The following is a 25,834-nucleotide window of genomic DNA, read 5'->3' on the forward strand; positions in this document are numbered from 1 at the left end:
ATGGATGGATGGATGGATGGATGGATGGATAGATAGATAGATAGATAGATAGATAGATAGATAGATAGATGGATGAATAGATGGATGGATGATAGATGGATGGATGATAGATGGATGGATAGATAGATGGATGAATAGATGGATAGATAGATGGATGAATAGATGGATAGATGAATAGATGGATGAATAGATAAATAGATGATCACCTGCCCTGCTCCAGGAGCACGATCTCCCTCCAGCCCAGTCGGGACAGGTGATAGGCCACTGATGTTCCCACGACTCCGCCTCCACAGATGATGACACGCGCGTGCGTGGGAAGAGCAGTGGGAGGATCTGAGCTAAAGAACCGGACCGATCTCTGACTCCGGAACCGGTCCGATCTCTGACCAGCGGCTCCAGCATCACAGAACCAGCGGGGCAGGAGGACAGGGGACAGAGTCCGGGCGCTCCACGCACCGCTGCGCATGGCTCCGCGCCTTCACACACACACACACACACACACACACACACACACACACACACTGAACACACACAACACCATGACAAAAATTAATATTCAGAAATATTGTTGATCTGACTGCACTGGCACAACACTGAACTGAATTGATCTGAATAATGACTCTGTAGATCTGCTTTAATGCTGAATCTGAGTTTTATCTAATATTTGATGAAGTTTGATCAGTGATTCTGTTATTTTCCTGTTTATTGCTGTAAAGCTGCTTTGAAATAATCTGTAATGAATAAAGCGCTGTGGAAATAAAGTTGACTTGACAACATCAGCATCTTTGACTACTTTCATGGTGAAATAGGCCTACATATAAAAAAAAGAAGGCATATAACCCTTACCCGAAGGGCATATAATCCTTACCCGAGGGCATATAACCCTTACCCGAGGGCATATAACCCTTACCCGAGGGCATATAACCCGTACCCGAGGGCATATAACCCGTACCCGAGGGCATATAACCCGTACCCGAGGGTAGTGTTGTCACGGTACCAAAATTTCAGTATTCGGTACCAATACCAGTGAAAATCCACGGTTCTCGGTACCAATTTCGGTACCAAAGAGCTAGAAATCAATAAATTATTTGCTGATACTTCCTCATCATCATGGAGAGCGCAGTTCGCACCATTTCAAAAATAGGCTAGTTGATCTCCGAATGCGATTGAACTTACTCTGAATTTTAGTTTTGTTTTATATGAGGATCCTTTTTCAAATACAAGGTCAATATTGATTTTCACTAATGACAAAACAACAAATTATCCGTGAATTTATATGGAACTAATCTTTAAAAGCTTTCCATCTTTACTCTCCTCATGTAACGTTGCATTCGGAGATCGACAAGTTTCTCCTTTCCACAAGCGCTTGCTCTCCCGTGGCGTCTGATGTTGCTATGCAACCATGAACATAGGCGTGCCTGGAAAACCGAGCGCGCCGCGTCGCTTCTATTATGAGTGTGCTTGCCTAACCCGTACCTGAGGGCCCCAGGGAGGCGGACTGACACATCCCATAATCATGAACCCGCCATACTGACGCACACACATAACTGCTGTGCCAATGCAGGACATGAAACGTGTATGTGGCACACACACGATAATAACCCCAGCAATTTATATATATATATATATATACAGTGGGGAGAACAAGTATTTGATACACTGTCGATTTTGCAGGTTTTCCTACTTACAAAGCATGTAGAGGTCTAGGCTCTCACAGACCTGTTAGTTTTTCTTAAAGAAGCCCTCCTGTTCTCCACTCATTACCTGTATTAACTGCACCGGTTTGAACTCGTTACCTGTATAAAAGACACCTGTCCACACACTCAATCAAACAGACTCCAACCTCTCCACAATGGCCAAGACCAGAGAGCTGTGTAAGGACATCAGGGATAAAATTGTAGACCTGCACAAGGCTGGGATGGGCTACAGGACAATAGGCAAGCAGCTTGGTGAGAAGGCAACAACTGTTGGCGCAATTATTAGAAAATGGAAGAAGTTCAAGATGACGGTCAATCTCCCTCGGTCTGGGGAACCATGCAAGATCTCACCTCGTGGGGCATCAATGATCATGAGGAAGGTGAGGGATCAGCCCATAACTACACGGCAGGACCTGGTCAATGACCTGAAGAGAGCTGGGACCACAGTCTCAAAGAAAACCATTAGTAACACACTACGCCGTCATGGATTAAAATCCTGCAGCGCACGCAAGGTCCCCCTGCTCAAGCCAGCGCATGTCCAGGCCTGTCTGAAGTTTGCCAATGACCATCTGGATGATCCAGAGGAGGAATGAGAGAAGGTCATGTGGTCTGATGAGACAAAAATAGAGCTTTTTGGTCTAAACTCCACTCGCCGTGTTTGGAGGAAAAAGAAGGATGAGTACAACCCCAAGAACACCATCCCAACCGTGAAGCATGGAGGTGGAAACATCATTCTTTGGGGATGCTTTTCTGCAAAGGGGACAGGACGACTGCACCGTATTGAGGGGAGGATGGATGGGGCCATGTATCACGAGATCTTGGCCAACAACCTCCTTCCCTCAGTAAGAGCATTGAAGATGTTGTCGTGGCTGGGTCTTCCAGCATGACAACGACCCGAAACACACAGCGAGAGCAACTAAGGAGTGGCTCCGTAAGCAGCATCTCAAGGTCCTGGAGTGGCCTAGCCAGTCTCCAGACCTGAACCCAATAGAAAATCTTTGGAGGGAGCTGAAAGTCCGTATTGCCCAGCGACAGCCCCGAAACCTGAAGGATCTGGAGAAGGTCTGTATGGAGGAGTTTTTTGTTTTAGATTCGGTCACTCACAGTTGAAGTGTACCTATGTTCTCCCCACTGTACATATGTATGTATATACACCCAGGAAGGAATGTATATGCATGCTGGGTGACAGGAATGTGCATGGCCTGCCGAGTCTGTTCTTTTACTTCCAATGGGTAATTGGAAAAGAAAAGAGGGGTCGCAGGGAAGGGCTAAAGCCCAATTTATACTTCTGCGTCGAACTCACGCCGTAGCTACGTCGTAGGCTGTATGTAACACGCGTACCCTGACATGCACCTCTCCAAAAATGTAACAACGCGTAAATTCTACACGGACGCAAGTGCTGTGATTGGTCTACTTTAACTCCTTCCTCGGGTTTCTTTAAACTTTTTTCTTTTACTTTTACTTTCTGTGTGGGGGATACGGGCCGGGCCAGAGAGAGAGAGCCTCCCTGTGCGGGTGTGGGGGATACGGGCCGGTCCCAGAGAGAGAGCGAGAGAGCCTCCCTGTGCGGGTGTGGGGGATACGGGCCGGTCCCAGAGAGAGAGAGCCTCCCTGTGCGGGTGTGGGGGATACGGGCCGGGCCCAGAGAGAGAGAGCCTCCCTGTGCGGGTGTGGGGGATACGGGCCGGGCCAGAGAGAGATAGAGCCTCCCTGTGCGGGTGTGGGGGATATGGGCCGGGCCCAGAGAGAGAGAGCCTCCCTGTGCGGGTGTGGGGGATACGGGCCGGGCCCAGAGAGAGAGAGCCTCCCTGTGCGGGTGTGGGGGATACGGGCCGGGCCAGAGAGAGAGAGAGCCTCCCTGTGCGGGTGTGGGGGATACGGGCCGGGCCAGAGAGTGAGAGAGCCTCCCTGTGCGGGTGTGGGGGATATGGGCCGGGCCCAGAGAGAGAGAGCCTCCCTGTGCGGGTGTGGGGGATACGGGCCGGGCCCAGAGAGAGAGAGAGCCTCCCTGTGCGGGTGTGGGGGATATGGGCCGGGCCCAGAGAGAGAGAGCCTCCCTGTGCGGGTGTGGGGGATACGGGCCGGGCCCAGAGAGAGAGAGCCTCCCTGTGTGGGTGTGGGGGATACGGGCCGGGCCAGAGAGAGAGAGAGCCTCCCTGTGCGGGTGTGGGGGATACGGGCCGGGCCAGAGAGAGAGAGAGCCTCCCTGTGCGGGTGTGGGGGATATGGGCCGGGCCCAGAGAGAGAGAGCCTCCCTGTGCGGGTGTGGGGGATACGGGCCGGGCCCGGAGAGAGAGAGCCTCCCTGTGCGGGTGTGGGGGATACGGGCCGGGCCCAGAGAGAGAGAGCCTCCCTGTGCGGGTGTGGGGGATACGGGCCGGGCCCAGAGAGAGAGAGCCTCCCTGTGCGGGTGTGGGGGATATGGGCCGGGCCCAGAGAGAGAGAGCCTCCCTGTGCGGGTGTGGGGGATACGGGCCGGGCCAGAGAGAGAGAGAGCCTCCCTGTGCGGGTGTGGGGGATACGGGCCGGGCCAGAGAGAGAGAGAGCCTCCCTGTGCGGGTGTGGGGGATACGGGCCGGGCCAGAGAGAGAGAGAGCCTCCCTGTGCGGGTGTGGGGGATACGGGCCGGGCCAGAGAGAGAGAGAGCCTCCCTGTGCGGGTGTGGGGGATACGGGCCGGGCCAGAGAGAGAGAGCCTCCCTGTGCGGGTGTGGGGGATACGGGCCGGACCAGAGAGAGAGAGCCTCCCTGTGCGGGTGTGGGGGATACGGGCCGGGCCCAGAGAGAGAGAGAGCCTCCCTGTGCGGGTGTGGGGGATACGGGCCGGGCCAGAGAGAGAGAGAGCCTCCCTGTGCGGGTGTGGGGGATATGGGCCGGGCCCAGAGAGAGAGAGAGCCTCCCTGTGCGGGTGTGGGGGATATGGGCCGGGCCCAGAGAGAGAGAGCCTCCCTGTGCGGGTGTGGGGGATATGGGCCGGGCCCAGAGAGAGAGAGCCTCCCTGTGCGGGTGTGGGGGATACGGGCCGGGCCAGAGAGAGAGAGAGCCATCAAGTACAGACGCCCTTCCCATTGGTGGATCTCGAACACGAGATGATAAAAGACAACACAAAAACTACTCACAAACTTTTCCAATTTTTATACAGTACCAGTCAAAAGTTTGGAAACACTACTATTGTTAATGTTTTTGAAAGAAGTCTCTTATGCTCATCAAGCCTGCAGTTAAAAAAAACAAAAAAACAAAAAAAAACAGTGATATTATGAAATATTATTACAATTTAAAATAATGGTTCTCTTTTTTAATATACTTTAAAATGTAGGCTAATTTATTTTTGTAATGCAAAGCTGAATTTTCATCAGCAAGTACTCCAGTCTTTGGTGTCTTATGATCCTTCAGAAATTAGTCTAATATGATGATTTATGATCAATGTTGGAAACAGTTGTGCTGCTTAATATTTTTTTTATAACCTGAGATACTTTTTTCAGGATTATTTGATGAATAAAAAGTTGAAAAGAACTGTATTTATTTAGAATAGAAATCTTTTGTAACAATATACACTACCGTTCAAAAGTTTGGGAACAATAACTTTTTTTTAAATAAATTAGTACTTTAATTAAACAAGGATGCGTTAAATTGATAAAAGGTGATGGTAACGATTTATATTGTTAGAAATGTTTTTATTTTGAATAAATGCTGTTTTAATGAATAAATGCTGTTAACGTTTTACTCATCAATGAATCCTGAAAAAAGTATTCAAAAAATATATATTAAACAGCGTAAACTGTTTCCATCATTGATAATAACTGAGTATCAAATCATCATATTAGAAAGATTTCTGAAGGATCATAAGACACCAAAGACTGGAGTACTTGCTGATGAAAATTCAGCTTTGCATCACAAAAATAAATTACATTTTAAAATATATTAAAAAAGAGAACCATTATTTTAAATTGTAATAATATTTCATAATATTACTGTTTTTTTTGTTTGTTTTTTTTAACTGCAGGCTTGATGAGCATAAGAGACTTCTTTCAAAAACATTAAAAATAGTAACGTTTCCAAACTTTTGACTGGTACTGTATGTATAAAGCTCTGAATTTAAATCTGGACTCTGAGTGGGTTTCCTATAATGACATCATCACACAATGGGTCAGGTGGTCTATCATTAACATCAGTTACAGACTCTCTCTCGTGCGCGTTTGTGTATGTGTGTGTAAACCTGAGCCTACACACACACACACACACACACACACACACACACACACACACTGCTGTGTTGATGGAGTGAGTGACTGTGAACTGAACTCATGCAGCTCTTCTTCTTCACGCGCATTTCAATGATTATTTAAGTAAATAAACGCTTTTCACGCAAGAACTGTTTATATATAACCTGCGAAACATTCACACGCATGAATGATAAAGTAAGATCTGAAGGTCACATAATTATTATCACAAACATTAACTTTACAGTTACACAGAATTGTTTAATTTTCACCATCATTATTTTTATCCGTTTCTGTGTAATTTCTACTACTTTCTACAAATACGAGAGCTCGAAAACAACGAATTAATGAACAAAAACAACAACACGAAAGACAGAAAATAAATAAACAACTATTACTGCCTCATTAATAATGATCAATTGTCACTGTATTTTGCGTTTTATCATGTTTAAGCTTATCTTTAGTTATTGATTGACATGTAGCCGTTAGCTTGAGGCCTCCAAGGTGATTCTTCGAGTAAAACACGATAAAACAGGTTAATGTTTCTCTGTACATGTCCTGACAGCTCCTGCGTCCTGAAAGCATGTATATGATATCGTGTATATAGAGTAACGTTAAGGTGATTCTGCTGAACGTCAAACTGAAGATTCAGAGTCAAACTCAACAGCATTCGAGCTAAAACACAAATACATCTCCTAAAACACCAGCGTGCGTGTAATCATGAATGCCTGAAGACACATACCTGCTGAAAGCTGATATAAGAGCTCAGATCTGATCAGATTTATTCATTTGATCTGTATGACAGGAGCCAAGAGTTACTTTACTACAGCTGAAGATCGGCGGAGTCTGACCATACTGCGCATGCGCGGAACAACAACCTGCCGAATGATTGACAGCTATAAGCTTCGCGCACTTTATTATCACCTCAGATAAAGAAAATAAAAAAGGGAAACAATATATATATATATTTTTGAAACTTTTTCTTATTATTATCATGTTAAAAAACACACAAACACTCAACTTAATCCAAACATCAGATGCTTCATCATTGATACAAATCAAAACGTTTACAGCTTGTATCCTGTATTTACACAATTTATAAATGTCTGATTTTTTTAGCCTATTTATCTTCCATAAATAATTTAATATTTATTTAAAAAAGAAAACTTTACAATTATGGTTTTCTGTTTGTTTCATATTTCCTCTGCTGTGGCGCTGCAGTGTTTCCTCCGGGCCGCAGGAGGCGCTCTCGCACAGACTCACTGCAGTGTTTCCTCCGGGCCGCAGGAGGCGCTCTCGCACAGACTCACTGACGACACTGAGCTTCTCCTGCTAATCTGAGCTCTTCTGCGGATTCATGCGACATATCTCGCTTTAAACACCGTTTCTCTTCATTTCTGGCTGGTCGTGTGTTTAAAGTGAGCGCCATGTCCTACAACTACGTGGTCACCGCGCAGAAACCCACGGCAGTGAACGCGTGCGTCACGGGTGAGTGTGTGTTTATCTCCCGCGCACCAGTGCGCGTGCACCAGGCCTCAGAAAATACACACCGATCAACGGATCGTTTAGTTTGTTCAGATCTGTCGCTGTTCAGAACGAGTGCACTGTTACAGAATGCTAGTTATTGAAATGCACCCGTTGTCGTCTCTATAGTACATATGAAAAACTTTAATTTCTGCTGCGCGTGTCACTGTCAGACTGACGCGATCATGTTTACCAGAGCCGATCCTGCCTTCCCTAACCCTAATCCTTCCTGACCCCTGACCCATATCTGACCCACACCTGACGATCCTGCCTTCCCTAACCCTAATCCTTCCTGACCCCTGACCCATATCTGACCCACTCCTGACGATCCTGCCTTCCCTAACCCTAATCCTTCCTGACCCCTGACCCATATCTGACCCACACCTGACGATCCTGCCTTCCCTAACCCTAATCCTTCCTGACCCCTGACCCATATCTGACCCACACCTGACGATCCTGCCTTCCCTAACCCTAATCCTTCCTGACCCCTCACCCATATCTGACCCACACCTGACGATCCTGCCCTCTCTGGGGCCCTAACCCTAATACCTGACCCATACTGACCACACCTGACCCGTGAGCCATGGAAGCCATTAGCCCTTGCCACAGTCCCACGTGACTCCCCAGTGCTCCCACTACAGTCCTCCCTCCTTTAACTAGTACTAATGAAGATGTAATTCCTGATATCAGAGATAGTCATTGTTACTAGAAAAAGTACATTCTTAATATAAAAAAATTCACATTTTAAACAAATTAAATAATTGATATCAAAATGCATCCTGTGAGTGAATAGAAGCTAGAATGGCTGGCCTCAGCATGTCACTGTGTTTAAAATGATAAAAGCGATACTTGATGGTTATTGTTTACTGAGGGATGAGCCTCCATAATGACCAGTACGTCCAGCCAATCAATATGTCAGTACATGCTTTCCATCTTACTTTATTGCAGAGTTGTAACTAAACTGACTTTGAGATTAGATAATCATTGTCTTGCTTTGAAAGTATGTGCGTCTATGAGGAGTGCCATCACGCCCATACTGTACTGGTGTGTACTGGTTTACTGTACTGGTTTACTGTACTGGTGTGTACTGGTTTACTGTACTGGTATACTGTACTGGTTTACTGTACTGGTATACTGTACTGGTATACTGTACTGGTGTACTGTACTGGTATATTGTACTGGTATGCTGTACTGTACTGGTATATTGTACTGGTGTGTACTGTACTGGTATATTGTACTGGTATGCTGTACTGGTGTGTACTGGTTTACTGTACTGGTATACTGTACTGGTACTGTACTGGTATGCTGTACTGGTGTACTGTATTGGTATTGTACTGGTATACTGTACTGGTATACTGTACTGGTATACTGTACTGGTATGCTGTACTGGTGTACTGTACTGGTATGCTGTACTGGTGTGTACTGGTTTACTGCACTGGTATACTGTACTGGTACTGTACTGGTATGCTGTACTGGTGTACTGTATTGGTATATTGTACTGGTCAGATAACATCTCCAAAATGTTAAATACCCTTTGACTAGTAACCAAAAGTCCAAATCATAGTCTCTGCTGCACCAATTCAACTGATATAAATACTAGTGTAGAACATTGCATAGAAACCGTGTCTATTCCTCGTTTAGTGAGATCAAATAATAAATCTAATGCAGGATCTAGGAAAAATCTAATTGTTATTAAAACAGAAAATGTTGCTATTAGTAAACAAAAACTATTTCTAAAGCTAGGTCTTCTAAACATTAGATCACTCACACCTAAGGCAGTTATTGTAAATGAAATAGTCACAGATAATAGCTTCGATATACTTTGCCTTACTGAAACCTGGCTTAAACCAAATGATTATTTCGGTATTAATGAGTCTACTCCTCCTGGATACTGTTATAAGCATGAGCCCCGTCTGATTGGTCGTGGCGGAGGTGTTGCAACCATTTATAAAGATATTCTAAATGTTACTCAGAAAACGGGTTATAAGTTTATTTCATTTGAAGTACTTGTACTAAATGTTACGCTCTTAGATGTTAGAAAAACATCCCTATTATCTCTAGCCTTGGCTACCGTATATAGACCGCCAGGGCCTTACGCTGATTTCCTAAAAGAGTTTGCAGATTTTCTCTCAGACCTATTAGTCAATGTCGATAAAGCATTAATTGTTGGAGATTTTAACATACACGTAGATAATCCAAATGATGCGTTAGGAGCTGCGTTTACAGATTTATTAAATTCATTTGGGGTCAAGCAAAACGTCACCGGACCAACTCATCATCATACACTCGATTTAATTATATCACATGGAACCGATCCAACCGATATTGATATCATTCCACAAAGTGATGAAGTCACTGATCACTACATGGTAACTTGCATATTACGTACTGCTGTAATATGTCATGCGGCGTCGCGTTATCAACCAGGCAGAACAATCCTCCCATCCACCATAGATCATTTCTCAAATTGCTTATCTAATCTGTCTCAGCTGCTGCCTGAACCCAAACAAACAGATGAACTAGAAGAACTAACTAGCACTATGAGCACCATTCTCTCTAGAACATTGGATGAGGTTGCACCTATTAAATTAAAAAAGGTCAGAGAGAAAAATAAAGCACCATGGTATAACAATACTACGCATGTTTTAAAGAGAGAAACCCGTATTTTAGAGCGTAAATGGAAACAAACTAATTTAGAGGTCTTTAGAATCGCGTGGAAAGACAGTATGTCACGTTATAAAAAGGCCCTAAAAGCGGCCAGGGCTGAGCACCTCCGCAAACTAATAGAAAACAACCAAAACAATCCAAGGTTTTTATTTAACACCGTGGCTAGACTAACAAATAAACAGACGTCACCCGAACAAAATATCCCGTTACAGTTCAGTAGTAATGATTTCTAGGGATGCACCGAAATGAAAATTCTTGGCCGAAACCGAAAACCGAAAAAGAGGAAACTAAGGCCGAAAACCGAAACACCAAAATAAATTATGCCAATTATTAGTACCATTGCATTTATGGCTATGCCTGTGTACTAACTTTACTATAATCAAGGCATTGCATAAATTAATATTAAAGTTTCAAAGAATAAATCAATAAAAATTTTATGCAAATATTTATTTAGCACATTGCAAAGTATAAAATTAAATGTTTAACTTGACCCCACTCATGTCATGTGTACATTAAATAATAATGTAAAAGCCTACTGGCCTGCAGAAAGGTTTAAAAATGAAATGTTCTCTCATAAAAACAAAGTGCATTTAGGTCAATACTGCCATAGCCCATAATAATATCTGCAGCTATATGCTCATGGACGTGAGTTGCAAAAACCATAAACAGCTAAGGTAAACACACACACCTCTGATAAATGACGGCTGCTCTGCACACACACGCAAGGTCTCTCGCTCCCTCTCTCTGCCGCGCGCGCGCGCTACGTCTGCGCGCTCATGCTCGCTCGCGATTCCGGGAGATTTAAACTAATTTGCGGGCATCAGGGAGTCGCTATCAATACGCGGGAGACTCCCGGAACTTCCGGAAGACTTGGGATGTCTGTGTTTTGAAAATCGCTGTCCGTGGGTCACTCTCAGATATATTGAAATACGTCCACACCGCAGATATGTTGCTTCAGACAAGCACGTGCAGGTCGCGGTATCTGCTGTTTGCGTCATCACAACATTTCGGCCGTATTGTTTCGGTGATAAAAGTCTTTAGGCCGAAAACCGAAAATGCACTTTTGGGCCATTTTCGGCCGAAAATTTTCGGTGGCCGAATATTCGGTGCATCCCTAATGATTTCATGAACTTCTTCACTGAGAAAATAGAAAGCATCAGAACCACAATTGTAAACGTTCAATCTTCAATCGCGCCTTATAATTCAGCTTCAATTATCACCCCGCAAGAACAATTACAGTGCTTTACAACTATAGAACAAAAAGAGTTAAATAATACTATAGTATTATAATACGTTCGATACTATAGATCACACAATACTCTTAGATCGACTACAAAATTATACTGGTGTTCAAGGACAAGCACTAAGCTGGTTCAAATCATACCTATCTGACCGCTACCATTTTGTCTATTTAAATGGAGAAAAATCGATCATAACTCCTGTAAACTATGGAGTGCCGCAGGGATCTGTATTAGGCCCTCTGTTATTTTCAATATATATGATGCCACTTGGAAATATTATAAGGAAACATGGAATTAGTTTCCATTGTTATGCTGATGACACTCAAATATATATTTCATCAAGGCCGGATGAAAACGCTAAATTTTCCAAATTGACAGAGTGTGTTAAAGATATAAAAGATTGGATGACGCGTAATTTTCTTTTATTAAATCCAGACAAGACAGAGGTCATACTTATCGGTTCAAAAAACCGCCCACAAAACCTCGCACAATACAACTTTAACATCATAGGATGTCCTGTTACTTTATCCTCTACAGTAAAAGACCTGGGTGTTATACTCGATTGCAACCTGTCTTTTGAAAATCATATTTCATATGTTACAAAAACAGCCTTTTTCCACCTTAGAAACATTGCTAAGCTACGTAATATGCTATCAGTTTCTGATGCAGAAAAGTTAGTTCATGCATTCATGACCTCGAGACTGGATTACTGTAATGCCTTATTAGCTGGTTGTCCTGCATCCTCAATAAACAAGCTACAGTTAGTCCAAAATGCCGCCGCTAGAGTTCTTACGAGATCAAGAAAATATGATCATATAACACCGATTTTATCATCACTGCATTGGTTACCTATAAAGTTCCGTATTAATTACAAGGTATTGCTACTGACTTATAAAGCCCTAAACGGCTTAGCTCCAGTCTATTTAACGGATCTTCTATCACCCTATAATCCATCGCGCTCTTTAAGATCACTAAATTCAAGGCTTTTGGTCATACCTAGGATATCCAGAACCACCAAAGGAGGGAGAGCATTTTCACATTTGGCTCCAAAACTCTGGAATAGTCTTCCTGATACTGTTCGTTGCTCAGACTCGCTCTCCCAGTTTAAAACTAGATTAAAGTCGCATCTCTTCAGCCAGGCATTCATATAATATTTTTAATCTTACAGTTCAAACTACAATCCGGCCTCTAGCTCATAAATGCCAGAGGAGAACTGGCCCCCGACTGAGCCTGGGTTCTCCCAAGGTTTTTTTTCTCCATTAGGTCACCTGATGGAGTTTTAGGACACCATTAGGTCACTTGATGGAGTTTTTCGGTTCCTTGCCACTGTTGCCTTTGGCTTGCTCAGTTGGGGATATTTTGGGGATATTTAATTTAATTTTATCAATCAATAAATTCCTTTTGAAATAAACTTTGTTGTATTATTTAAATTTAATACTGTGAAGCTGCTTTGATACAATCTGTATTGTGAAAAGCGCTATACAAATAAACTTGACTTGACTTGACTTGGTATGCTGTACTGGTGTGTACTGGTTTACTGTACTGGTATGCTGTACTGGTGTACTGTACTGGTATGCTGTACTGGTGTGTACTGGTTTACTGTACTGGTATGCTGTACTGGTGTACTGTACTGGTATGCTGTACTGGTATGCTGTACTGGTATGCTGTACTGGTGTGCTGTACTGGTGTACTGTACTGGTATATTGTACTGGTATGCTGTACTGGTGTGTACTGGTTTACTGTACTGGTTTGCTGTACTGGTTTGCTGTACTGGTGTGCTGTACTGGTGTGCTGTACTGGTGTGCTGTACTGGTGTGCTGTACTGGTGTGCTGTACTGGTGTGCTGTACTGGTGTGCTGTACTGGTGTGCTGTACTGGTGTGCTGTACTGTACTGGTTTACTGTACTGGTCCCCACAGATGTGTTGCTGGAAAGTGTGCATTTATTTCTTGCGCGCACATATGAACGCATGTTAACGCGCGACGGTTATCTTTTCCGAGCTGCAGTTTATACACAAACACCGTTGCCCTTGGTCGTTAGGGTCGTTTATCAAACGTAAAAATAGTTGTATTTCACTCTCACATTTTTTGTCAGGCACAAAGTCACAGAACAGCCCTGGAGGACGGCGTTAGCAAGACAGACACAGACGGACCAAAAGATGCCCAGCTGGGTCAGACAGACAGACAGACAATCAGTCAGACTAGAGACAGATGCACATCAGCTTAACTTTACTGTTCTCTGCTGACATCTAACGAGAGGAGAGTAGAGGTCTTCACAGTGAACCCGAGACCCGTCGACCCGGGACCCGTACGGGTTCGGGTCTATATTTTAAATTATCAGCCGGGTCCGGGTCGGGTCCGAATTTATTACTTCGGGTCCCGGCCCGGGTCTGTTTAACATTGTGTGTAATACCCGTGCGATCGGAGTCATTAGATCAGACTCTGAGAAAACCCGGCCGTGATTAGACACTGCTTGTGTTTTTTTGTAACTTGCAACTTGTAAAATTAGGACACTCAAAATAAATTGCGTTAAAAAGCATATTTTAGGTTGATCCAGCTAGCGTGCATGTGCAGTCTCAAGCGCGTGTCATGTTTCTATGGCAACCAGCAGAGTTTCAGTGAGGGACTGCCAAACCGCGCTTTAGATTTTACAATATAAATTAACAGTCTTGTTTAATCTTAAAGTTTTAGTGGTCAGATTCAGACTCGATGCAGAGCAGAGAGCACGGAGATGATAGCAAATAAATAACGTCAGCGGCCATGGCACTGAACGAGCAATCGTTATTATAACGTTAGTTCAAAAGGGCAAACAGTCAAAGTTAGGCTATTATGCGAGTTAACTCGAGTCAGAATGTATGTTACATGTGCAAAGTTGCATTTGTCATCCGTCACCGTGACATCAAGTGGACTTTTGAAGCTGAAATAATTAGTGGATTAAGCTTGGACTTGGAATAACTAGAGGAATAACATGAATAACTTTCTTGTCGGAGGATTGTAATGCATGATCACAGCCAATCAGGTAACGTTAACGTTACAAGGAAGGGAGAGGAGACTACTACGCTTCCATGGCTCCTTAAATTAGGTAAGACAAAAAGTTGTATTTTTCGCAACAGGTTTATTGACTTGTAATAGCAGTTTAAGGTGGAATATATGACAATCGGGTCCAGTCGGGTCTGTGTCTTCCCGGCGGTTTCGGTTCCAGCTTTCAAATAATAGACGGGTCCAGGTCGGGTCCGGTTAGGCATTTCTCGGATCTGCACGGGTCCGGGTCCAGCTTTTGAAATAATAGACGGGTCCGGGTCGGTTCGGTTTAGCACATTACGGGTCTCTTTCGGGTTCGGGCACGAATTTTTGGACCCGTGAAGACCTCTAGAGGAGAGTACACCAGATAGTTCCGCTTCATTTCCTCATTGATGTAGTAAACTGTGATTGACAGGCTTAGACACGAGGGGGAGACGGGGCCTTGAGTATAGGGCTGATCGGCTCTGGTCTTCATCACTGCAGATTCAGTGTGTTTTACAGTAATCGTCTCATTGATACAGTAATGATCATTAGTTCCAGTGGTGTGTGTTGGTTGAGGCTGGTGAGATGTTGATGTTGTTGTATGTTGTGACTGCAGGCCACTTCACGTCAGCGGAGGACCTGAACCTGCTGATCGCCAAGAACACGCGTCTGGAGATCTATGTGGTGACGGCGGAGGGTCTGCGGCCCGTGAAGGAGGTCGGCATGTACGGCAAGATCGCGGTGATGGAGCTCTTCAGACCCAAGGTGAACTCACCCCCAACTCACCCCTAACTCACCCGTAGGGCTGCCGCGCCACTGACAGGCTAACTCAACAGGGGAGGCGCGACACGCAAAGAAAAAAATATCTGTATTCAGCTCTATTAATATCGGTAATTGTGTGTGCAAGTATTAGCTTTACAATGCGTCGTTTCCTTGTCCCAATCAACAGAAGTCAGCATTAAGGGAGGATACGGAGCCGGGAAGTCACTGTGAGTAAAAAAAAGATCCGTGGCGACGGTTTTGCAATCCGTCCGCTCAGTTTATATACAGTACTCACGAATTCTCAAACTGTTCCCTCGGTTTAACAAATCGTGCCCACGAGTTTCTAATCCGCGCTCTCAGACTTGTTAACTGGGCCTTCGGTTTTTGCAATCTGTACTACCCACAAATTCATAAACTGTGCCCACGCTTTCGCAATCCGTTCCCACGTAGTATTGCGTGACGAGTTCATAATGCGGTGAATTCCCGCTCCCATTTACTTCACAATCTCATTATAGAGAGACGCGCGTCACGATCTGTGCACTGCTACGTCTCGCGCTCGCCATGCAGTCAGAATCAGTGCACCTTATGGACCATGGCATTAACCTGAACTGCGTTTCTGTCAGTGCGTGACTACAGCTCGTTAATAAACTACAGCTCGTTTTTTTGATTGATCTATTTCATACAATCTGTCTTCATTTGGCAAGTCCACTTGCGCAAAAACGTTTTTCGTGTGTGTGTGTGTGTGTGTGTGTGTGTGTGTGTGTGTGTGTGTGTGTGTGTGTGTGTGTGTGTGTGTGTGTGTGTGTGTGTGTGTGTGTGGATGCTGCTGATAAAACAGCTTCGGCGAGACTACAAAGAGACATGCATTTGTGTGTGTGTGTGTGTTTGTTTGTTTCTTTTGTAAAAGTTTCCCGGATATAACTTCCCTATTTAATGCACATTGCACAATTTTCCTTACAAATTATATTATCAGCATTACAATGTGAGTAAATGTAGCCGTGTAAAATGTAAGGGATGATGCCACCCTTCTAGAACAATGTGCATTTACGTTTAAATTGTAACATATTTAATAGCATGGAATTACAGTGTAATTAGTGTTAGCTCACTATCTTAGCCTTCTTCAGTGCATTAGGTGAGGTAATTTGATAATATTAGTGATTCTCATTTATCAAAACACTAAAACTGGTACCGTTTTGGAGAGAAATTGGGTATTTTTTAATCTCTCTATTTAACCCATGATCTCATGGTGTGTGATGCTGAACTATCGTATGAGTTTCTAAAGGTTTTTGAATTCTTTGCACAGTTATGAACATTGATATTTTATGTGCAACAATAGCATGCTCAGGCTCAGTGGCCTTTCAACTAATTTTAAATGCTTTTTTTTTTCTTCATATAATATGATTTAAATGGTGATGAGTGTACTGATTTAATACCCTGGTAAACCAGAGTTCTTGCGAGAGCACAAGTTGAATTTGCTCAGCGACAGCGAGTTACTCTGGTGTCGCGCAATGGAGCTCATTAAATATGCCCCTCGATCTGAGCTGCACCAATCACATCGGGTTATCTGATATAGGCGGGCCAGAGGCGAGATGACGACAGCGCTGTGACGTCGAAGTCATTAGTAAACATTGCAAGATGCCTATGGATGAATAGCAGTTGTTTGAAACGGCTTTGGCCGCTACAATGAACGAGTTAGACTTGGCTTTTTCCCAAAAGAGGAACAGAAAACGGCGCTCGAATCGTTCCTTTGCAAGAAGGGTGTTTTTGCTGTTTTGCCGACCGGAAGAGTCTAATCTACCAGTTAGCTCCGCTGGTAGCTAAGCGTATGGGGTTTATTGTTGTGATTGGTCGTAGTGTTATCCAATTGCGTGCTGTGAGATTTTTCAAATGCATGCTTGGTGCCGCCCCTCGAGCTGGCCGAGTTTCATTGACCGACACCAGACCATTAATCTTTTAGATTTAGGTCTGGATTTCCAGGCTACTGATTTAATGCATTTTAAAAAGATGGATGATAGATATTCTTCAATCTTTCTGACAAAGAACAAAATATAATGTGAATTACAGTAAGTGCAATTTTTTTTTATATATATAAATTGTAGTGCACAGTGTTTATTATAAGGGGGAAGAATCCGCAGCTCAGTACTCACTCACTACTCATGAGTACTGTTAAATAAGCTACTTTTTTACTCTTACTCAAGTAGTTTTTTTGGACAAGTACTTTTTACTCCACTCACACTACATAATAATAATAATAATAATATATTTATTTTGTATAGCGCCTTTAAAAGTAGCTTTCTCAAAGCGCTTTACAGACAAGCATAACAGCAAAGGAATAACACAATGTAAATACAAAAAAATAAAAATAAACACATAAAATTAAGATCATGTAAAAGCAATCCTAAAATAAAATGTTTTAAGAAGAGATTTAAAAGTCACTAATTTATTTGCTTCCCTGATGTCGGCCGGGAGAGAATTCCAGAGCTTAGGAGCATAGACAGAAAATGCTCGGTCACCCCACGTATGAAGCCGTGTCTTCGGAACAACCAAAAGACCACTCTGAGAGGAGCGCAGATTGCGACGTGGTGTGTAAGGGATTAATAAGTCAGTCAAATACTGAGGTGCCAGATTGTGCAGAGATTTATGGGCCAGCATAAGGATTTTAAAATCAATACGATACCTAACAGGTAGCCAGTGCAGGGACTCCAAGACCGGGGTTATATGGTCCCTGGCCCTGACCCCAGACAGTACTCTAGCAGCTGAATTTTGAAGATATTGCAATTTATCCAATGATGACTTGGATACCCCAGCTAGAAGACCATTGCAGTAGTCAATGCGCGAAAAGACAAAAGAGTTTATCAACTTCTCAGCTACCGAGAAGGACAACATAGGACGAAGCCGGGCTATATTTCTGAGGTGATAAAATGATGTCTTAACTGTATTCTGGACAAAAGGCTCAAATGACAGTGTGGCGTCAAATATGACACCCAGATTTCTTAATTTGGTCTTAAACTCCAGTGCAACGCCATCAACAGACAGAGTAGGAGACCCAACCTTTCGCAGTTGATGTGGAGATCCAAGGAGCATAACTTCTGTTTTTGAGCCGTTTAGAGACAGAAAATTATTGGACATTCAAATCTTTATCTCAGCAATACAGTTAGAAAGATGCCCAACGTTCACTTGCTGACCCGGTCTAGTATGTATATAAATCTGTGTATCATCAGCATAAAAGTGATTGTTAAGGTTGAGAGATTGTAGTAATTGACCCAGTGGATAGATGTACATACTAAAGAGTAGGGGACCCAAGACTGACCCTTGTGGAACACCCGTATGAACAGAACCAACTTTGGACCTATAACCACCCATAAAAACAAATTGACTGCGGTCAGTAAAATAGGACCTGAACCAGTCAAGAACAGTCTCTGACAAGCCAAATACATGTTCGAGGCGATTGAGTAGTAGGGCATGGCCGATAGTGTCGAAGGCTGAACTGAGATCCAAGAGAATGAGAATGGATGTGGAGCCGGAGTCGGAGGCAATTAGTAAGTCATTAGCGACTTTCACCAACGCAGTCTCAGTGCTGTGTAATTTTCAAAATCCTGATTGATGAGGCTCAAATAGTTTATTTTCAGTTAAGTGTTTGTTTAATTGGGCTGCAACTACACCCTCTAAGATTTTAGACAGAAATGAGAGATTTGAGATTGGGCGATAATTTGATAGATTTTTCACATCAGAATTTTGCTTTTTTTTATAAAAAGGGAATTAACCGCAGCAGTTTTAAGTGCTGCTGGCACCTCCCCAAATGACAAAGAGTCATTTATTATAGCAAGAACTGAGGGACATAAAGGACCAAAGCAGGATTTAAACAGGCTACCAGGCATGGGATCAAGTATGCAAGTGGTAGCTTTCATACTAGAAACCTGGTTGCAGAGCATCTCAGGTTGTAATAAAGTAAATTTGGATAAAGGAATGCCAGAGAACCTAGGAGTATTAACTGTAAGATCGGCAGACTGCAAGGTATGGATATTTGTGCGAATATTGTTAATTTTTTCACTGAAAGATTTGAGAAACTCATTACACAGCCAGTCAGATGAAGTCAGAGAACTGACACTATCTGCTTTAAGCAGACTGTTAATTGTATGAAAGAGCTTCCTGGGATTGCTTTGATTTTTATCAATAATGTTTGAGAAATAGGCAGATCTTGCAGTTTCAAAGGCTACTCTGTAGTTTGACAAGCAATCTTTCCAGGCCTGGTGGAACACATTTAAACCAGAGTGACGCCATTTTCGCTCTAATTTCCGGCACACAGCCTTCTGTATACGCAAATCACCATTATACCAGGGGGCTGACTGTGCAAATGAAACGTTACGTGTTTTTATGGGTGCAAAGATGTCCAAGTTGGCTGTAAGGACATTATTAAATACTGAAATTTTATCCTCAAGAGGAGCAGAAGACATGCCAACTAAAGAAGAGACAATCGAGTTTGCAAAGGTAGCATGATCAATTGATTGCCATTTACGGAATGAAATAGTTTGTGAAGTCTCTCTACTAGAATGAAATGTCTCAATATTAAAGAAGATAGCTAGATGATCAGAAAGTCCAGCATCCACAACAGAGAGATTAGAAACAGATGAGTCATTTGCAATAATTAAATCTAAGGTGTGTCCTTTACAGTGAGTGGGGACATTTACAAACTGAGAAAAATTAAAACAGTCCAAGAGTGATAGAAAATCCTTGGCCAAGAGACAGGCTTTCTGATCTACATGTATGTTAAAATCACCCAGAATCAAAATTCTCTTAAATCTGACGGACAATAAAGAAAGAAGATCAGCAAACTCAGACAGAAAGTCCTTATTCAGTTTAGGAGGTCGATAGATAGTGACCATAGCAGAATGGAGAGCAGAGTGAGTATCAGACACATTTAGAACAAGACATTCAAAAGTTTTAAAAGGAAGAACGGACACAGGGTGAATCTTATATTGCAGTTTGTAAACAACTATAATACCACCACCTCTACCTGTAGTTCGTGAAACGTCAATGAGTCCAAAGCCCGCTGGAGTCAGCTGGTTAAAAAGAAGACCATCGTCCTGTTTGTGCCATGTTTCCGTAATGAAAAACAAGTCCAGCTTCTTGTCCATGATAAAATCCGCCAGCAATAAAGCTTTGTTGTTCACAGAGCGCGCGTTAAGTAGCGCGGCTTTTAAAGGGCTTGCAGACACCGCATCACAGAAATGCCGCTCATACGGCAGAGCAGAAAAGTTAGTAAGATCAACCCCAGAGGAAGACAGTCTTGTAATCCTTCGCCGGCAGTTCAAAACTGAGATGGTGGACGGCGAGGAAGAGACGTAGCTTCGTCCTGTGCTCCGATGAATATACCGCTTGGGCCGCAGTAATCCAGCCCTGTCACAGTGGTCGTAGGTGTCTCCCGACAGATAGTAATTCCGCTTCAGGGATAAGAGCTGGCGAGAGGTGTACTGTAAGGCCATGTTCATTAAAGCCTCGTCTGCACCAGCTCCCAATAAGCCTATCTGTGAGTCCACAGAGCCGATAAAAAGCAACCAGGCCAACACCAAGAATCTCCCGGCAAACATGAAGAAAGCACACCGCATCACAACGGAGAGAGGAGCGGCAGCCAGAGCGCGCCAGCGTACCCTACTCACCCGTCCGTTCAAGTGACAAGTGACTTGATACGTCATGTATTTCATGTATGTGTTTCATGTACATGTTTTGGAATGTAATGGTACTTTTACTTGAGTATGTTTTTCAGTACTCTTTCCACCACTGCTGATTTTGTTGGAGATGATGTGCATCTCCTTCAAATGTGCGCTTAAAGCCCAGACACACCGTGCTGATTTCAGCCGTCAGGTGTCGTCAGCGGTAGCTCTGGCACCGATTGCACATGTTAAACATGTTTTGTTGGCATGTGGTTAGGCCTACTGATATTCAGTGATTTTAAAAGTAGCCTCAATTAGGCCTGCATGAAGTTGGAAATGATTTGCTGTTGCAAAGAATCGTTTATGAATGCACTTTTAAGAAAGTTGTGGAAATAAAATAATATTTACATATTATCAGTTGTTATTGAAACTCATCATTGCCCTGAACACACAAAAGATGGCATTTACTGCAGAGGCGAGAGTGGGTTAGGGCAGGCGGACGGGATTTTGGGGAAGGGGGGGCTCGGCTGTCCTTACCTACTCTAAGGGGAGGCTCACATTCACCCAGTTTGAAAACCCCTGCCGTAGAGGAATGCGAGTGACAGCGATATTCGCCTTTTCTTTTTTCATAAGGCTATACCCTTCTTGTTTTGAACTTTGCATGTGTATTGAATTTTAAATAAGTTAATAATTATAACAAGACTGTTTCCGCATATCGCGCTATTGAGCCACTGAACATTACCGTGACAGCCCTACTGACCCTGATCCGTGTGTGTGTGTGCATGCGCTGTATCAGACCACGTGTGTTTCTGCGGCCCGATCTGCATAAGTCATTAACATCTGTGTGTGTGTTGTGTTTGTGTGAAGGGAGAGAGCAAAGATCTTCTGTTCATTCTGACTGCGAAGTACAACGCCTGTATCCTGGAGTACAAGCAGAGCGGAGACAGCATCGACATCATCACCCGCGCACACGGCAACGTGCAGGTACCCCACACACACACACACACACACACACACACACACACACACGTGCAGACGCTTCCTCAGCTCGACACACACACACACACACCTGTGCAGACGCTTCCTCAGCCCGACACACACACACACACACACACACACACACACACACACACACACACACACACACCTGTGCAGACGCTTCCTCAGCCTGCCCCACACACACACACACACACACACACACACCTGTGCAAACGCTTCCTCAGCCCGACACACACACATACATACATACACACACACACACACACCTGTGGAGACGCTTCCTCAGCCTGCCCCACACACACACACACACACACACACACACACAAACATGTACACACTCTCTCACACACAGACACACTATCACTATCACTCACTCACACGCACACATACACACTATCACTCTCACACACACCTGTGTTTCTCAGGACCGCATCGGCCGGCCATCGGAGACCGGGATCATCGGGATCGTGGACCCGGAGTGCCGTATGATCGGCTTGCGTCTGTACGACGGGCTGTTCAAGGTGATTCCTCTCGACCGCGAGAACCGAGAGCTCAAGGCCTTCAACATCCGGCTGGAGGAACTGCAGGTCATCGACGTCCAGTTCCTGTACGCCTGCCCCGCGCCCACTGTGTGCTTCATATACCAGGTGTGTGTGTGTGTGTGTGTGGTGCCCCGCACCCACCGTCTGCTTCATATACCAGGTGTGTGTGTGTGTGGTGCCCCTCGCCCACTGTGTGCTTCATATACCAGGTGTGTGTGTGTGTGGTGCCCTGCGCCCACTGTGTGCTTCATATACCAGGTGTGTGTGTGTGGTGCCCCGCACCCACCGTCTGCTTCATATACCAGGTGTGTGTGTGGAGCCCCGCGCCCACCGTGTGCTTCATATACCAGGTGTGTGTGTGTGTGTGTGTGTGTGAGGAGCCCCGCGCCCACCGTCTGCTTCATATATCAGGTGTGTGTGTGTGTGTGGAGCCCCGCGCCCACCGTCTGCTTCATATATCAGGTGTGTGTGTGTGTGTGTGTGAGGAGCCCCGCGCCCACCGTCTGCTTCATATACCAGGTGTGTGTGTGTGTGAGGAGCCCCGCGGCCACTGTCTGCTTCAAATACCAGGTGTGTGTGAGTGAGGAGCCCCGCCCCCCACCGTCTGCTTCATATACCAGGTGTGTGTGTGTGTGTGTGTGTGTGTGTGTGTGTGTGTGTGTGTGTGTGTGTGTGTGTGTGTGTGAGGACCCCCGCGCCCACCGTGTGCTTCATATACCAGGTGTGTGTGTGTGAGGAGCCCCGCACCCACTGTCTGCTTCATATACCAGGTGTGTGTGTGAGGAGCCCCGCACCCACTGTCTGCTTCATATACCGTGTGTGTGTGTGTGTGTGAGGAGCCACGCACCCACTGTCTGCTTCATATGCCAGGTGTGTGTGTGTGTGAGAGGAGCACCGCGCGATTTTTGACCCACGATTCGATACAAACCAGTACTCAACCCTTTCTCAACCTTAGCCTTTGTTTTCTCCAGATGTTTTGGTAGCACATTTTGAGGAAAATGCGCCCGGTAATGCGTAACGGGGCTCGAGCACACTGAGCAAATACTTGAACCCCTCGTTTTCAACAACCGAAAAGGGGGCATATGGTGGCGCGGTGGTGACGCGGTGGTGAAGCAATGGTGACGCGTTCATGTAAGGGTGGCGCTGTCATTAAAGCACCTAAAAGCTGTCGCAGAGAACTGGCAAAAGTAATGATTATAAATAATGTAAAATATAGCAAGGAGACATTTTAATTGTTTATTAATAAACAAGTGTTTTCTGTGTCAGTGTCGGCTGCAAAGATGAAGTTGACGATGCTGACTCGCGATCTTCAGTAGTGAACATGCCGGAGAGACATGCACATACGGACTACATAAGCAGAGAGCAGTCTGTTTTTTCTCGTTTTGAAGTGTTCTGTTTAAAAGTCGACATTTCAAGCTTTCTATAGAGATATGTCTCAGGTCTGTGAGGTGAGCATAACCTTATACGCTGATTTTCGGTTCATTTATGAGACGCGCTCCAGTTCACGCGCCGGCGCTGTCCTGATTATCTCATGTCTGCTATATTTACTTCTTTATTAAATCCAGGCAATTGGTTGATGAAACATTGATTAAAACTAAGATACAATTAATAAAAAACGAAATTCACTTTAAAGACAGGCTTTGTGCTTGAGGTCTCTTTGAAGGTTTTAAAGCAGTCTTTTAGTGCCGCTATCAGAGCGCTCACATCCGTAACATTGTTTTTAATCCTAAATGCGAACATGTAAAGTAAAATAAAATGAATATATTATGTTCTGTGGAGGCCGACCCTTCTTCATCCGGATGGTATATTACTTTTGGTTTGCAGTGTAATTCATAGAATTACTAAAATATTTTGCCACCTAAAAGTTAAACCTTTTTGTGTCACGCATGTTTATTTCCCTCATGCTAAATATAAAACGCATGTGTAGACTGATCATTTTCTAATGTCTATTTTCTAATGTTAACTTCAAATAATACTAATAGTAATTTAAAGATGTGGTAGCATTGGATCTGGATGAGAAGGATAACTCTGGGAGTGGGAAGGGGTGTGTGGCGATTCTGCCTTCTCACACCGTGACACCGGTTCGTGGATCCTAGTTCATGCTCATCATGTGTGTGTGTTCCAGGACCCTCAGGGCCGGCACGTGAAGACTTACGAGGTGTCTCTGCGAGAGAAGGAGTTCAACAAGGGCCCCTGGAAGCAGGAGAACGTGGAGGCCGAGGCTTCGATGGTCATTCCAGGTGAGATGAGCAAACTAGCGCTTGATTAGCCTGGCGCATTAGCGCATTTCTCCAGTGCTGACGAAACGTCTCCGGTTGCCTAGCGTAACGTTGGTTCCTTGAGAGGAGTGAACGACACTGCGTCACCGCTAGCTGGTGCTACGGGAACTATGAAATCCGCCGTGTTGATAGCGAAGGGCCACATCGACAGCAAGCCGTTGACCTAGCTAAAGAACTCCCTGCAACGGAGACCCATAAGCCCAGCAGCGTAGCGGCTATACGAGCAAGTTGCAGAAGCGTGGGCCACTGCAGACACATCGCAGTACTGATGCCGGTGCTGTAATGAACACAACACACGTGTGCTAACAGCATGCGGATGAACCCGAAGGCAGCAGAAGTACTGGTGCCAGTACACACAACACATGCACTGCCAGGAACATCCCGCTTATAACAGCCATAGCAACATGCTAGGTGCCTATAGCCCACCTAGCACAGGTTTTCCGCAAGGATTACATTTATTCATTTAGCTGACGCTTTTATCCAAAGCGACTTACAATTGCTATATATGTCAGAGGTCGCACGCCTCTGGAGCAACTAGGGGTTAAGTGTCTTGCTCAGGGACACATTGGTGTCTCACAGTGGATTCGAACCCGGGTCTCTCACACCAAAGGCATGTGTCTTATCCATTGCACCCCCACCCCACCCCAGCCCAGGATTACTACCTGTGTGGGAGAAACAATAAATGATGACAGGTTCCCTGTCTGTGCTTTACACCCTGAATGTGTACAACAGCACTGCGCACAGATATAACCACGAGGAATAGCATTACGTCAGACTGTCGTTCGTCTTCGGAACACAAATTAAGATATTTGTGATGAAATCTGAGAGCCGGCTCACTCCTTCATAGGCTTCTCTGTTATCGAAACTGGCTGGCCCAGAAAGTTAGTAAAGACAATGTTTAAAATAGTCCGAGTGAATACAGTGACTACACCTTAAGTTTATCAAGCGACCAGAATACTTTTTGTGCGCAAAAATAACGACTTTATTCAACTATTCATTTGGACTATTTTAACGATGTCTTTACTAAGTCATGAAGGTCTTTACTAAGTCATGAAGGTCTTACGGGGTGTGAACAACATGAGGGTGAGTAATTACTGACAGAGTTTTCATTTTCGGGTGAACTAACCCTTGAAGGTCCTGTCGTTCGTTCAGACTCGCGCAGCGCTAGCAGAAGCGCCGCGGTCCAGGAGGCATCTTGAGGAAAGTATGTCGCACTCGCCGGAACGCTACAGAGGAGCAGCAATCCTTCTGG

At 44.5% G+C, this 25,834-nt stretch overlaps 2 protein-coding genes and 1 long non-coding RNA gene across 6 annotated transcripts in view; 2 read left to right on the forward strand and 1 right to left on the reverse strand.

Annotated features, from left to right (window-relative positions):
• pdpr (pyruvate dehydrogenase phosphatase regulatory subunit) overlaps window positions 1-6,794 on the reverse strand; it is a 64,302-nt gene extending 57,508 nt beyond the window's left edge. For 2 of the 4 annotated variants that reach the window (XR_014209225.1, XR_014209226.1), the window contains exon 1: window positions 207-476. Coding sequence is in view for 2 of the 4 variants with exons in the window: in XM_082182053.1 (XP_082038179.1) it covers window positions 207-466 (260 nt within the window). In the remaining 2 variants the exon portion in view is untranslated. Of the gene's footprint in view, window positions 1-206; window positions 506-6,658 lie in introns of those variants that run through there. The other 2 variants (XM_082182053.1, XM_082182052.1) reach the window with 2 other exon arrangements.
• A 414-nt stretch (window positions 6,795-7,208) lies between these two features.
• ddb1 (damage-specific DNA binding protein 1) overlaps window positions 7,209-25,834 on the forward strand; it is a 47,553-nt gene continuing 28,927 nt past the window's right edge. The window contains exons 1-5 of the mRNA XM_082182062.1: window positions 7,209-7,404; window positions 14,966-15,114; window positions 21,630-21,746; window positions 22,187-22,408; window positions 24,429-24,543. Coding sequence (XP_082038188.1) covers window positions 7,344-7,404; window positions 14,966-15,114; window positions 21,630-21,746; window positions 22,187-22,408; window positions 24,429-24,543 — 664 coding nt within the window. The 5' untranslated portion in view covers window positions 7,209-7,343. The remainder of the gene's footprint in view (window positions 7,405-14,965; window positions 15,115-21,629; window positions 21,747-22,186; window positions 22,409-24,428; window positions 24,544-25,834) is intronic.
• On the forward strand, window positions 22,625-24,414 carry LOC309507719. Its single transcript, XR_014209227.1, has 3 exons — window positions 22,625-22,663; window positions 22,823-22,873; window positions 23,074-24,414. It is a non-coding gene; the product is annotated as an uncharacterized lncRNA (long non-coding RNA).

Source organism: Leuciscus leuciscus (assembly GCF_965113295.1).
Source record: "Leuciscus leuciscus genome assembly, chromosome: 10".
Taxonomy (NCBI): Eukaryota; Metazoa; Chordata; class Actinopteri; order Cypriniformes; family Leuciscidae; genus Leuciscus; species Leuciscus leuciscus.